Raw genomic sequence first — 15,279 nt, 5'->3', positions numbered from 1 at the left:
TGTACAATGAAAAAGAAAGTAGTTGAAAAAAACAAACGAAATGTGTACCTGCAGATTACACAAAAATATACTAATAAAATATGCATTTAGGATGAATGAAAATGAGTTGAGTTCTAAAAGAAAATGTGAGTTTCATTTCAAAAGCCTGTTACACGTATAGTTTTGATGTCTTTATTAATAAAGGCTAATTTTAATATAAAAATATAAATTTAAAATATACTAATCAACCTTTGGCAGGTCAGGATTTCAACTTAATAGTGTCAAAAGTAAAAAATCTACTGTTCTTGTTTTTTTTTTTTCTTTTTGATGAATGTTGACTCAGAAATTGGACACATGGTTGACTTGATTTATTTATTACTGTAACCATAACAATAAGGTGGATCTCTCTTTAGTTTGACCATCGATTCAATGTTAATTGTTCTTTTTAATCACAGGCAATAGTTATAGTAGTGCACTTTTTAATATTTAAATTATGATACAGACATTTCTCTTTTTTTTAACAGCTCTCTTCTGACCTTTATGGATGGAGAATAGTTTACAATCTTAGCCACAGTTAGGTCAATGAGAGCAAAGGTGGTGTGGTGAGGTCAAGGTGAGTAATCATACAGTGGAGAAAAAAATCAGGTGAGCGACTGGTAAGTATCTCTTGTTTCGATGATGGACACAACAAGTGACGGTGGATTGGAGGAAGGACAGTGTATGAAAGCAAGAGGTGAAGCTAATAAACAAGCATTGAACGTGTGCAATACAAACTATGTGTTGTGAGCTTTTGGCTGTGTGAATCCATATTGCAGTATTGAGTCACATTATGACAGAACACCTTTGTAGAGTTTGGCTGCATTTTTCAATCCTTAAGCCTCAAGCCTTCAAACAAACAATTTCCCAAAGGAGACCTCCTGAGGGATCAATAAAGTTTTACCTTACCTTACCTTCACTCTTTAGCTTCTGTTTTCAATGGCCAGTATCATAACAAAGTTTAAAAAAAAATGTAAACAACATAGATGAGAAAATAAAAAAATTGTTTAAATACTGCATTAAAATTCAATTTAAGATGCACCAAATGCAGTGACTGAAGAAAAGTGCATGAGTGTGTTCTTGAAATTTGTTGGCTGAAACATAAGCTTTCAACACATAAATATATAAATAAAATAAATATGTACATAAGTTAAATCATATTAAATAATATTTAAAGTAAAAACACTGTGTTTTTGTCTGATAACATTCTGCACTTGTGTTGCATATTGTGTCATATGGAAGACTGGTGATGGACATTAACAAGGCTGAGAAGAGGACTGGGTACAAATACAACTCTGACGGTCCGAGTCAGTACATCTAATGGCAGAGTGAAGCGACTCAGTGATGACCGGGAGTGCAGTGATGGATTACTTGGCTTGTTTGTGTACACAAAAGTGAGCCACGCGGGGTTACAAGCTGCTGATATTTCTTCTAATTTTTGAAGTCCAGTGCCAAAGGAAATTGACATCACAAGCGCTGATAAATCCAGAATCAGGAACATCTCCACTGATCATTTTTCCAATATTGTACTATATCCGTCCGTGATAATATGGCAATTGAAGACAAGCTTGACAATAAGGTTGATTTCTGTCCATTTCAGAGGACGGTAATGTTCTTCTCATTCGATGTGGGCACAAACAGATGAGCTGGACGGAGATGTTCATGTATAGTCAGCGTTTCGCTTCAATAAAGTCTTCGTATTTCTGATGAAAAATCAAAAAATATTCATCTTCAGCAAAGGGGTCCAATGTGAAAGAAGGAAATGGTCATAGTTGCATTTGTTCATCTTGTCTTTGATTTGAAAAAAAAGAGTAAAATAATCAAAATGAACGAAAAAGAAAACTCCTGCCAAGAAGCGACTTGACAGCCTCCACATAGCAGCACTGTCTCCACTGCCTTTTCAGTGCTACTAAGTCTCCAAAAAACTAACTAAATAAAAAAATATTTTTTTCACATTCAGTTACATAGCTTACTTTGTTGGTTTTCTTTGCTGCAGGAGAAAACAGACTGGATTTCTCACATCCCAGATCCACAGTCCCTGCCTAAAGTAGGACCTTTCGGATTCTACTCACTGCGGAAGTGAAGCCGTCATCAATCCACAAGGTCCAGCTGCTGAAATACATCAGTTTCGAGAAGTTGCAATTTGTTTTGTTGCACTGTTCACGGGTGGACTGTCTGACGATACGAGGATCATCATTGGTTTTTTGAGTCAGATATTGTCACACAATATAGTAGACTAGTCTATCTGGTCATGTCAGCATCCTTTAGCAGGCTGATTTGCTAACTTGCATGCACTTCCTATGTTGAGTTGTGAAGCTGTATGATGGATACCAACCGGCTTATTCACATAGTTATTTTCCTTAAAATCTCTACTTATCGTTTAAGGGTGGGAATCTCAGTGATCCAGATGGTTCGGGGAACAAAAAGCATGAGGGAAAAGGTGCGACCGTCGTCACGGTCCAACACCTTTTTATAATGTAGTCGAGGAAGAGAGTGGATAGCTTGTTGCTTGCAGGAACAGAAGTGATGGAGAACTGTGTCCTGTGGTTCAGGCCTCCTGCTGTATGACGTCACTCTCTTTCCTACGGCTGTGATTGGGTCCCGTTGGAGGAGAGCAGTCGGGTTCTCTCTTTCGCCGAGCCTCTGCGCTGCAGAACTCCCCCGCTGCCTCCTATGCCTCCGCCATCTGCTCGATCTCCCCACTCGCACCTATCACCCCCACCCTCGGAACGCCGGGAATTTTGGCGGGTGGGGGTGCCGTGGGGCCGGCCGTTCTTCTCATCTGGGAAGGGATCTGAAGCGATGGACAGGAAAGTCACTCTTAAGTTCACCTATTAGTCTCCTAAGTCTGATGACCTCTGTGCGAGTAGTTGTGGTTGGGTTTAAGCAAGCTCACCAGACAGGGCTTGTACCAGGGGTTGATCATGGGTACTCAGAAGCTGGGCTTGGATCGTCTCCACCACTCGTCTGAACCTGCGGCTTGGACCTAAACATAATCGAATAAGCAAAATTAAAAAGCACAACAGCTACTAATGGTTCAATTGACACTTTGACAACTAAAATAGAAGCTCTACAGCAGCCAGATAAATCTATTTTTTCATCTAAATCTTGGAGCAAAAACAGAATCACTAGCCAGCCGTCATATTAAATAGTACATGCCACTTCCCAATTCACTGCAGCCACCAGTGAGCAGTAGAAAATATTGATATATAAATACAAGTGCCTAAAATGTGTTAATTTTCTGTCTAATATAGGTCTTGTTGATTGTCTTTTTATGTCTTGTTTAGTTTATTTATACTTTCTTTTATTGCCTGTTTTGCACCGTGGGTCTGAGTGGACTGCAATTTTATCAGTGCTGTATGTCGAGCATATAGTATATTTTAAAAATGGAAACTATGACTATAACTATGATGATGATATATTGGGATTATATGCATATATTGGGGGGGTATAATTTTACCATAAAGCTTTCATGTTTTATATTACAATAAGGTATATGTAAAATGAAATATATATTATTAAATTATTAAATTTACATTTAACATTTAAATATTCAGGCCATTGTTAATTTTTCTGTTGCAACTAAACTTCCCGCCGCTAGATGGCAGCAGTCCACACGTCATCTGCACCTAAAGGAACATCAGATCCCATAAGATAGTATGACAAGGGATGAGAGGATACAGTCGACTCCAGCAGCTTTCAAAGCTGACGTTTGGAAATATTTTAGTTTTAAAACAATTAAAGTCAGTTACGACTTCGTCAAGAGTCATGTCGTCCTTAAATTTAGCAACACCAGAGTCAAGTACTCGTGCAATACTACAAATATATCTATGTTTCTTCAGTATCACAATACACTGTATTGTGCACCCTCTTTCTTGATACGTATCGTATCACCAGATTCTTGATAATTCCCAACCCTAGTGAGTAGCATGTCAATCATATGAGAGCTTACTCTTTTGGTTATCATAATTACACCAAGATTTTTAGTTTAGCTGGTGTTTTTCTCAAGGGTTTATCAGTTCCTTCTGTCTTTTGGTCCCAGAAAAACAATGTCGCTCACCCCTGTTATACAGTTAAAATAATCTTATAATAGCAGATCTTTATCTGATTGGGTAGCAACAGTGACATAGCAAGTTGAACGTTTAAATCCCAGGGTTTGTGTCCTTGAAGATGAAGCAACAATGTTTAGGGTTTAAAAGATTATTTCTAGAGCTTACACAGTGTAAAAAGCTATAACATAAGTGTCAAAAAAGAGCAACTTCAATGCTATATAATCTTTGTTCTGTCGATTGACAGATACAGTAAATGTTCCTCCAGACAAAGTTATGTAGTGAAGAACATAGTGAAAATCAAGATTATTTTTTAGAAGTAGTTTTAAATAAAAAAAAACTTTAATTCCTTAAAACCAATAAGAAGAATACCCAGACTTAAAATAGCTTAAATCCAACACATTGTTCCACATCAGACTAAAGACTTAATACCTTTACTCAGTGTAAATTCAAACCAACACTACCTGATATGAGGGTGAACGTCACACTGTAGATTCCCGTCTCCCTTCTTCCCTCCCTCTCGGTCCTCTCCCTGTCCCTCTCGCCCTCGGAGAAAGCAATGTCCACCTGGAACTTGACTGGCTTCTGGAAGACGGAGGGGCCGCCGGAGGATTTGTACTCGGCCCTGAAGCTGGTCTGGGATAGAACGCTGTGACTGAGCGAGGGGATCTGTGTGGTGGGGAGACAGAGAAGAAGCAGAGAGACCGACAGACTTACGAGGCAGGAGAGGTACGGGGATCAACGTGAGTATAGGGAGACAAAGGGTGAGGGTGAGGAGAGGAGAGAAAGCGTGAGCCACAGACGAAAAGCAAAGTGATCCATTAACGTGCATCGAGTGAGAAAGGCTGAAATAAAGAGAAAGTCCAGATAATGCCAGAGAGAAAGTATATATAGAGAATGGACATAAAAACCTCATTCAGGGCCATGCGTTTGGCAGGTGGTGATGTGAACTCTGAGTGAAAATCCACAGCGTTTACTCACAGACAGGAAGGCGTGGACAATGTCCGCTTTGACTGAACTCAGAGGTTTATCCCTGATCACTACAAAGATCTGCTCCTCCTTCTCCAGCCCAATGAAGTTTCCAAACCATGACTTCTTTGCCAGCCTGGCCGCCAAACAAGCAATAGATTAAAAGACAAGCTCCAATTTATCAAAACATTTTCATGGATTTTCTTCAATGAGCTGTCACTTACTCTGGGCTGGACTCTGGTGTTAGGCTGGACATGTCTTCTGATGTTGGAACTAAGAGAGAATTTAGCTTGAGTGAGTAAAAAATAGTTTTGGATACACTGCAGCAATTACAAATGATGAACAGCGACTCACCAGTAATGATGTCATTGTACCTGACTGCAATTCTATGTTCACCCTCACACGACTCAGATAAATTGTAAAATAATTGGCCACGCGGGTGAACTATTTACTACATCCTTGTTTAGTGGTGTGCAATTAAAATATTCTCAGGGGCCACAATTTATACAGCGATTGTGGTGAGGGGCCATCAAACACAAATAATAAAGGAGCAAAAAGACTAAATATCATGAAGGATAACTAAAAAAATATATATATTGAAAAAGGTAATCTAATTAGGTCAAGCAAAGTGTGCTGAAATTATTATTCTATTTAACTTATATTTAAAGGGCAACTAATGTGTTTATTTAAGTGTAAAATGGATCTTGGACCTTTATGGTAATCATCAGTATGTGTCTGTTTGTACCAAACTATATTTCCATTAAGCATCTTTACTTGATCTTAAGTCTGTTTAATAATATAGTATATATATATAATAATATATCTTAAATATATTTTTTTCCAACCAGATCCACTCTGCTGTGATTGGTCAAGCATCAATGTTTGTCACCACGTTTCATCAATTCCAGAAGTCTCAACTTTCAGGGACTCCTTGTACAAACAAAGCGTGGTGTGATTACAGCTGGCTAGAGCAGGAGTGAAGACTGTTATTACATTTATAATGGACTCTGCTCTCGTAACCTCGTTTGCCAAGATTCCAGACGGCTTAAAAAAGTAATAAGTTCAACATCTGAAACATATGAGTGAGACAGGAGAGTTAGGTTTTGACAGTAGTTGCCCTCTAAAAACTAATATAAAAGCACTTTTATCCTTTTGAGGGGCAATAAATAATCACAAAAAATTGTGCTGCAAAAAAAACAGAAACCCTATAGCCATATTTAGAGTTTAACTAGTAATGAATAATAAGCATAAATACAAAATAAAACATGATCTTTGACCTAATGAGGGCCACATAAATACAGTCAAAGAGCTGCATGTTGGTCCCGGGACTGCACTCAGGTCTGCCCTTGTTGGTCACAAGCAGAGTAACATTCAGTGTCTGAACATCTCACCTTGCAGTTTACGGCGATGAAAGCGTGGCGAACCCAGGAGATTATTTTTAAACGAATTGAGGCGAGTCCTCCAGTGAGCAGAGCTGCTGGCTGCTATGCCACTGCCACCTCCCGGACTGGACGGAGGAGTCAACGACAAGGACCCTACCCCTCCTCCGCCCTCTGCACGCGAAGAGGAGGAGGACGAGGACGAGGAAGGCGGGGTAGAGGAAGGATGGTGAGGGTGGTGAACAGGGGTCCCCAAGGGTGTGGGTAACGGTGAGCCCTGGGGAGTCACCTGCGGCAAAGAGTGGGTAGAGTTTGGGTAGAAGCTCTTAGTCACTGACTTTAGGACAGAGGACGAAGGGAAGAAGAAACGAGGAATAGGTGACAGGAGCGGGGAAGGGGAGGGTGAGCGGGAAGATGGGTTGTGCAGTGGCAGGGATTTGATGGACTGCAGATGAGGTCGGTCGCCAAGTCCCTTCGTGGGCAGGGTCTGGGTCTTTGGATGTGGGGGGACTTTGGGCTTGTCTTGAGCCCGTGCTGTGCGAGGAGTTGTAGTGCTTCCCTGTTTGGACTCCTTTGTGTGGGGAGTGGCGGTGGTGGCGGAGGTGACATCTGATTGGCTGAAAGTGAAGATGGGACTCTGATAGGACTGGGGAGTAGGTTTGTGGGGATGAGAAGAAAAGAAAAGAAGAAAGAGAGGGGATGGAACATAGAGACAGAATTGATGGAAATGAATATCATGCTTCATGGAAGAAGAGTGCATTTTTTGATAGTGGGTCGTGTCAAAAGCTATTCAGCTAAAATGTGAAACGACATAGAACCTCATATTTTACATTCAAACCTCACACAGACTTTTATGACGATGTTCTGGGGTTAATTATGCAGTGAGAGAGAGGACAGTGAGCCGGCGTGGTCAGCCATTATCGTTGCTTTATCGTTTATATACAGCTATGTGTTTGTGAAATTCTACAAATCATGTTCAACTACTCAGTGGAAACAATACATTCATGCACCATGAACAAGAGACGTGACAATAAAATAGTGAAAATGCCACACAAACCTGGCGGGTGAGATTTATTCTGAGGAGCTATTTTAGTAATAATGCGTAAGAATGATTAGAGACGGTTGAAAAAAAACGAAACAAGGTCGGAATCTTTGAAACAGAGAACAGGATGTTGGGCCACTAGTACTGACGGTTCCAGGAATTAAAACGTGAGAAAACAAACCACAAAGCTAAAAAAAAAGATTATAGGCAGAACATACAGTTAACTTTGAAAATGGTCTGTTAAAGAAAATGTTAAATCATTTACATTTATGAATGTGCATTAACCTAAGTGGGAGCACGGACGATAAGTGTGTCTTCTTTGCAAATTTCACATTAAAAAAAAGGTTAAAAAAAGAATTGCTGATTCAATAAACCATAAATAGATTCTTACCCGTGGACTGCTGAGTGGGCTGGACGAGAGCCCAGTGGATGCTCCACTCACCGACCGGGATCTAAGGCAAGAATAAAAGGGTATATCTGTCTTCTGTATATTAGAACATGTATCATCGTGTGTACCTCTGACTGTGTGCAGCTGTGTCCAGAGCCCGGCGAGGCGGAGTAGGAGATCCTTGCTCAGTTACAGACAGAACCTCCAAACTCTTCCTCTCTGGACGGCAACGTCCATGACGTGTGAGCATTGGAGAATCAACTCTCTTTCTCGGAGGGTCTGCTGAGGTAACGCAATGGAAAAATCAGACAAACAATAATCATCTACATCTATTCCTGATCTCTTTATATAATCTTCCAACATTAAAAAAGAACTTGTTACAAACCAGACCTTTTTTTTTTAAAGCTTACAAGCCGAGAAAATATGGACTCCTTTGTTCAACGTACTCATAATGTATATACTTGCGCATTTGGTATTAATCAGAAGGTAGTAGAATCCTGTCTCAAGTTGGTCTCTCCTGCCCTCTAAAGACTGACCTACGTCATTGCGTGGAGGCAAATCCTCGTCCTCATAGCTGGGGTAGCGTTCTTTTCTGTCCAAGAGTAGATAGTAGATCATTTTCTCCTGGTTTTCTCTGAAGAAGAAAGACATTTAAATAGTTCAAGATTATTTAATCAATTAATTAAACATTTGCATGGACATATTTCGGTCATAATATAATATAAAATATCACTTATGACCTTTATACCTGCATTGGTTGGATGGTCCAATGCATTACTTAAAGGGGCCCTTTTTTTAGGACATGAACTCAGAACTGGACATTGCCACATCATGAGGTTACTGGGTCATGAGGTTATCACCATAAAACGTTTTATTCCGCGTTGAAATTTTGCTTGGGTCTGTTTTTTTGGGTTATCTCATTTCATTCTATTATTCTGTACTGACACGACGAAAGATCCTTTGTTGTGTTTACTATATTGCATTCAAAAATTCTGATTCTGATCTAGAGACTAACGTTAACATGCTTGATTTTTTTTAAATTAAGTAACGATGTAAATACTTACTGACACTCTTAATAATTAGTATTAATTCTAAACAAGAATGAGTCCAGAATCTATGGTAAATCATGATCACATTTTGTACATTGGCTTCTAAAATCAAAGATTAAATAAAAAATAAAAAAATAAAAGAAAATCAGCAAATTCTTCTGTCCAATTATAAAAGCAAGCACAATCAGTGAAAACCTAAAATAATTTTGAAAAATTATATTACGAGTATAAAGTCAATGTATAGAAAATACGGGAATGTATGTATATGAATTAGGAATAAATGCTCACTCTTCACACTGCAGATCACGTGTGAGTTTGACTCTGTCCCTGAAGCAGCCAAGAGAGTGCATGCTATCCAACACATCTGGGTCCAGCTCAGTCAGGGACGAGATTCGTCTCACACACACTCTCCTGGGAGGAGGTTGCTCGGGACATGGCTCATTACGACCACCCCTAAAAAAAAAAAAGCAAAAGTCAGTCAATGTGTTAGACAAATGACTTCAAATCAGCATTTAACAGTCATGTATGTAAAAATATTACTCACAGATACCAGGCGTGTTTCTGAATGGTCTCTAGCTGTAAGAGGTAACAGGGCAGATGGGTTTATTAGTTTCTAAAATCTGTCCATAGCCAGATGGCCACAGAGCCGCACTATATAAACAGTTCGCACCAGCTCTATTTTTCACTGACATTTTTAAAGCAGGTTGAAAAAGTGTTTTTCAAGAATCATTATAATTAAAACAACAAAACATACAATATGCATCTTATTATTTGTTGCTTGTATTCCAAGAATGACAAATATTTCAGATTGCTCGAGAGAAATCCAATTTTCCTTTTTGTATGGACACAGGTGTGAGAACAATACCGTACCGTGAGCCTCTTTTCAGGGTTGACCTCAATCATGCCCTTCAAAAGGGACTGGCAATCTGGGGGGATGAAGTGCGGCATGTGGAATACACCACTCTTCACTTTCTCCAGGAGTTGACGCAAATTGTCATGGTCAAACGGCAAGGCCCCCTGGGGAAAAGGAAGAAAATGGAAAGAATGAATGCATTCAGCTAACTAGACAAAGGTTTAGCAGTGCAAACAAATGTGTAGGTGTTTACTTTCAATACTGAGGGAAAGGGAGAAAAAAAAGCTATTTACCACCAACAGAGCGAAAAGAATGACCCCACAGCTCCACACGTCTGCTCTCCGTCCATCATATTTCTCTCCCTAATCGAAGAGCACAAAATCTATTCAACACTGACCAAGACATATAAATACATTCCTTGACCGAATCAAAATGTTTAACTTGAGGTGTGTTAAGAGTGGATGTGTTTCCAGGGTGTAAACGTGGGATCAATTAATATAAAGATCAATATCGAAGCAACAGATATCTTTGAGAACAGTCAAGTGTGGATCATTTACCGACAGATAAGTGTGGAGCTTTTATGAGATGTTGAACCTTTGGAAACTATTAAGAGAATGTACATTATTTATACAATATATAGTCGTGCTTAAGTTTAAGATAACACTCCTTATCATGTGGTTTCTGTATTAATTATTTGTCTATTGCTATTTTTTTTACTTTTTGCTGGAAGGGCTGTTTATTATGTTCATTCCCTGTTCCTCTTCTGTCACATTTGCATTGCTGCAAATTGTTTTGTTTTTTTACTTTATGTTAAAAGAATAACCCTAACCCATTACTCAAGATCATGCTATTGACAAACTTACCCGTATGACTTCAGGGCAGGCGTAATGCGGGGACCTAAAATGTTTCAAACAAAAAGTGAGTAGCCATGTAAAATGCATCAGTTAAAAAAATTCCAAATCATTGCTGTAAATGATTCTTTTTTTCCTTCTCATTGGGGATTTTTCCAACATTGACAGAATACTTTCACACACACAGGGTGCGCAACAACATGATGTGTGAGGAGGGATCTCACTACTCAATGTCCCAGACAAATCATACTCCCAAGGTTCTGGAGAGGAGGTTTGAAACGATTTTAAAACATCGTATTTCTCAAACGCAATATTAATTATTTTCTGTGTCAGATGAATCGTGATATTAAGTACAGACTGGTCTTTTAAAGCACTAGTCCCTTAACAGGTCTGGTTGATTTATTAACAGGCCACACAGAGTGAAAACGAATGTATATTATTTATCTTGCATTAGTTACTACTGTCTGATAGCTGAGTCAACACTGAGTCTGGTTCTGCTCGAGGCCACTGTCAGCGTGTAATTCAATCATTGTCGATTCGCTGGGATCGATTTTTCTTTTCTCCAATACAGTCCTATTTAAACTTTAAAGTGTCTTGATGTAACTTGGTTATTATATGATACTTTAAATCAAATTGAGTTGAATTGGAATTGAATAGCTGTTTTATTTTTGAAAGATATAGTATTTTCTCAAAAGTCATATTAGGTTGTAACTCCTGACATGTCAGGACACTTCAGTCATGTTTACAAAAAAGAAAAGCATTTAAACTAAGAAAACAAGTAAAACGAAAACTACATGTGGGGCCATTCCAGGGCTCTTGCTGAGTCAGTGTTATGGCAAGATTTTTCAGGCAGTACATTTTTGGGGTCTTTTTGCCCGTTGTGTTATGTTATTATTGATCTGACAGTTGATCTGTGAAAACAATGCCAACATTTAACCGGATCACCGTGCAAACAAGGCTTGGGGACTCCTGTATTAAGGGGCCTATATACAACTAGTTATGTACTTGTTTTATAACTGATTCTCGCCGGTCTTGATCTAAAGCAGGGTAGAAATATATTAAGTATTCTATACAAGCTTGTCTGTGGATAACTGTACAGCTTTTGGAATATGATATGACTGTATGTGTCAGTTTGCAACCTTTAGCACATCAAAACTTGAGGCAGTAAACCTCGAGTTGTGTATCTGCCCCAAGAAGCATACCTAAATATAGTATATATCTGGTTTGGATGGTGGTTTTCCACACGCTAATACAACCAGCAAGAGAAATCGAACATACACTGAAGGTCTAGGTAAAGATTTACTCACCCACAGCTGGTCTCCAAGAGGCTGTCTCCCACCTGTAGCGACGCCATTCCAAAGTCAGCAATACGGATGTTGTTCTTCTCATCCAGAAGCAGATTCTCAGGCTTCAGATCTCTGTGACTGCATTAAAATATGTATCAAGGGAACATAATTAATACAAGCACAATTCAAACAGTGTGGAGACACAGCATTTTGAAGTTTACGACAACATTCTTGAGAATACATAATAGATTTGCCTGGAGAAACTAACCAGATGGAGTGACTGTGGCAGAAATCCAGTGCAGAGATGATCTGCCTGAAAAACTTCCGTGCCTCTTTTGGAGTGAGGCGTCCTTTCTTTACCAGGTAGTCGAACAGCTCTCCTCCTGACACATGCTCCAACACCAGATATCTGCATAAGGCACATTTAAACATTTTAGATTTAGAGGAGGAAATAATATAACAATTTGTAGTTTTGAGAGTCAATTTATGAGATACTGGGAAGATAGCAATAAACATCAGGTACTAAACAAAGAATACAAGCTTTCAAGTAAATAATATGTTTGAAAATGTATAGATTTGTTAATAAATAAGGCACCTTTTATTAAACAGACATAAACATACAGGAATATAATGGAAATGAGAAACTGAGTAAATCTCTAACGGTGAAAATGGAGTACATGTTTATTTTATAGATACAAGTTTGTGAAGTTTCTATATTACTAAATAACAAACTACAAATACATTAGTATAACTGAAAGGCAAAACGTAAATTTTTTTTACAGAATATTTGCATGGTGACCAGCTTATCAGTGACAAGTAAACATCTCAAAGCAGTTTCATCTTTGTCCACTATAGGCAAATTAATAAATCATAAAATAAAACATAAAAAAGTGTAATGTATTTTTCCGAATTCTGCAAATTTTCAGTATTTAGGGTTAACTGTTGTTAACACCTTCTTGACAATCCTGTCAGTACCTATTGGATTTGATATCTGCATTTCAATTGACTGAAAACTTGAACTTTGTCCTTACAGAACTACATGTAACTTTATACACTACGATAAATCATTAGCAATTTAAAATCTTGAAAGCTGCAAATCTTTCCAAAGTTTTATGGCATGCACATAGCTGTTGATTGTAATAATCTGATAAATGCACATGGCTACAGAAATGTGTTCACAAAGAGGGAGTTAGACAGAGAAAAAGCTAAAAGTTGTTTTAAAAGCCTGCATCTAACTGTTTTACCATTCAAAAGAAATCTCAGTACTGTTAAAATTGTGTTTTATCTTGACGGAAAGCACTCCCACAAGCATATCTCTTATTGGGCTTTTGTTCTGTTGACTCTGTCCTCTACAATGACTTGACACGTTAGCAACTTGAACAACTACTGAACATTGTTTTATATGATATTAAAGTCAAATTCACCCTAAGTACTACTTTCTATATGAAGGATTGTGCTTGAATAAAAATCTGTATCACGGACTAGCTTTACATTCATTTACAATTAATAACTTGTCAGTTCGTCAGATATTTCATTTTTGAAAAGAAACTTACAGATATTTGTTGTTCTCGTAAACATCATGCAGCTTGAGCACATGAGGATGCTCAATCAATTTCAGAATGGCAATCTCTCTTTCAACCTGGGAAGAGAATACAGGAAAGAGGTGAAAAGCAGTACACGATAAATAAAGTAAAATAGTAGTAGAGATGGTTTCAAATCATTGCACTATACCTTCATCAAAACTGACTCCGAGAGTTTCTCTCTGTTGACGATCTTGATGGCTACCTTCTGACCTGTGATGCAGTGGATTCCAAGTTTGACCAACCCTGAGACATTCGACACCACAAAATTAAACACTGCGATCACACAACGGTTCCTGTGAAATATAATGAAGAAAAAAATCTTACCCGTCTGCCCCTTTCCCAGTGTTTTTTCCAGCCGATAGGGCCCAACATATTGAGCGGACTGACTTAAGGACAGTTCCTTACTCATACTGCTCTCGCTGGAGTTTGACACACTACACAACTCTAACAAGTATTATTGCCGTTGACGTGCCGATGACAATGAATCCAGAGCCGGCTATAAATCTGGACTATCTTCTTCTAACATTGATGAATGCTACTGTGTATTGAGTAGTTTTTAAAAAGAACTGGTAGAGGAGGGGACATTCATAAAGCCAACGAGTACAAAAACTGTGGCTTTGACAAACTTAACACCTAAACAGTAATGCATGAACCAATTCAAGAATATTTAGCAAGAGTTAATACCAATTTCAATTTCAAACTACATTACATTAGCCTTTTTTATTGGTCAATATCCAACCATATTTAGATGCTGAAATGTATGCCTTTTTGTTTGAATTATCCCTCCAACAAATATGCCAGGGGGCAGATGGAAGAAGTAAAACTCTATTTAAATCTATTTCTCTGGCCTATTTTGCAGGTGCAACAACATGCTATTTTAGCCCCGCCGCCGCTCTCCTGCACAGCAGCGAGGCTAGCGTTAGCTTCGCCGCCTTGACCAGCGGCCGCCTCCCGAGCTTGAGCCGCCTGTCAAAATACCCAACACCCCCTGAAGTTTTCAGACGTCGAGAAACGGTAACATTCACCGGACGGCCGCCACATGCTCACAATATCCCGAGTTCAAACGAGTATGCATCGCAAAAACAACCGTTTTAACGCAGCGGTCTCCATCCCCGTCTCTACATCCCCGCAAGTAGCGGATCACAGCATCTTGTCTCTCCTTTTTGGCGTGTCCTCCTCCCCGCAGGAGCTGCTACACAGGTGAAAAAACACAGATATCCGACAACAATCCCGCTCTAATGTCGCCCGCAACGATCCCTGGATCACTCGGAATTGCAGTTTACATTGGGGTGAAGGCCTAAGTATTCCTCTGCCCTCGGATTTCTTGCCGTAAATCGATATTTTCTCTCTCCTCTTCCTTCTTTCGTCTCACTCGCATCAGCATCCGGGTCCCTCTCCATCCTCTTGCCTTTCCACCCCGCCTCCTCGCGTTCCCTTCTCGTCATCATCATCATCATCATCATCACCGTCGACAAACTTGGCATATCATAACTAAATAGTGCAAAAATAAATAAATAAATAGTGCAAAAAAAATAAGTTTGTTATCCTGATGCATTTCTGTTACTTCAATAATAATAATAATTGGCATGAAGCTGGACTCACTGGTGACAGTTGCTGAGAGGAGATCACTGGACAAACTACTGTCCATCATGGATGATGACAGTCATCCTCTCAACACTGTCATCAGTGAACAGAGAAGCAGAATGAGGGCACGAATGCTCCTTCCCAGGTGCAAAACAAATAGACTCAAGGACTCATTCATTCCTCGGGCTATTAAATTGTACAATTCTGAGTTCGGGGGCAGGAGTGGAGTGA

At 39.1% G+C, this 15,279-nt stretch overlaps 1 protein-coding gene across 5 annotated transcripts; it reads right to left on the bottom strand.

The window, feature by feature from the left end:
- Positions 1 to 337: 337 nt before the first annotated feature.
- brsk1a (BR serine/threonine kinase 1a) lies at positions 338 to 14,932 on the bottom strand. 5 transcript variants are annotated; one of them, XM_087794173.1, is made up of 20 exons: positions 13,789 to 14,931; positions 13,613 to 13,707; positions 13,435 to 13,520; positions 12,150 to 12,290; positions 11,903 to 12,019; positions 10,608 to 10,641; positions 10,038 to 10,106; positions 9,762 to 9,908; positions 9,436 to 9,467; positions 9,180 to 9,344; positions 8,379 to 8,476; positions 7,971 to 8,121; positions 7,846 to 7,906; positions 6,425 to 7,058; positions 5,258 to 5,306; positions 5,046 to 5,169; positions 4,529 to 4,733; positions 2,912 to 3,001; positions 930 to 2,809; positions 338 to 864 (listed from the first exon to the last, which is right to left on the bottom strand). In XM_087794173.1, exons 1-19 carry the CDS (start codon positions 13,871 to 13,873, stop codon positions 2,598 to 2,600), a joined length of 2,595 nt encoding a protein of 864 aa, XP_087650299.1. In that variant the 5' UTR covers positions 13,874 to 14,931; the 3' UTR covers positions 338 to 864; positions 930 to 2,597. The 5 variants fall into 5 exon arrangements, with proteins under 5 accessions (XP_087650299.1, XP_087650302.1, XP_087650298.1 ...); XM_087794176.1 differs by having other exon boundaries at positions 6,425 to 6,701; XM_087794172.1 differs by having other exon boundaries at positions 7,971 to 8,124; positions 13,789 to 14,930.
- Between the last annotated feature and the right edge of the window lie 347 nt (positions 14,933 to 15,279).

Source organism: Callionymus lyra, chromosome 6 (genome assembly GCF_982586985.1).
Source record: "Callionymus lyra chromosome 6, fCalLyr1.hap1.1, whole genome shotgun sequence".
NCBI classification, from domain to species: domain Eukaryota; kingdom Metazoa; phylum Chordata; class Actinopteri; order Syngnathiformes; family Callionymidae; genus Callionymus; species Callionymus lyra.
Note: the sequence above shows the minus strand (reverse complement) of the source record. Positions and strands in the feature narration are given on the sequence as shown.

Excerpts from the sequence above, each read along its gene's own strand:
- brsk1a (XM_087794172.1), bottom strand. The coding sequence starts at position 13,873 with ATGAGTAAGGAACTGTCCTTAAGTCAGTCCGCTCAATATGTTGGGCCC. Across the intron at positions 12,020-12,149 it reads TGCCACAGTCACTCCATCTG|TCACAGAGATCTGAAGCCTG; the intron begins GTTAGTTTCTCC and ends ATTTTAATGCAG. Across the intron at positions 9,909-10,037 it reads TTCTTTTCGCTCTGTTGGTG|GGGGCCTTGCCGTTTGACCA; the intron begins GTAAATAGCTTT and ends CCTTTTCCCCAG.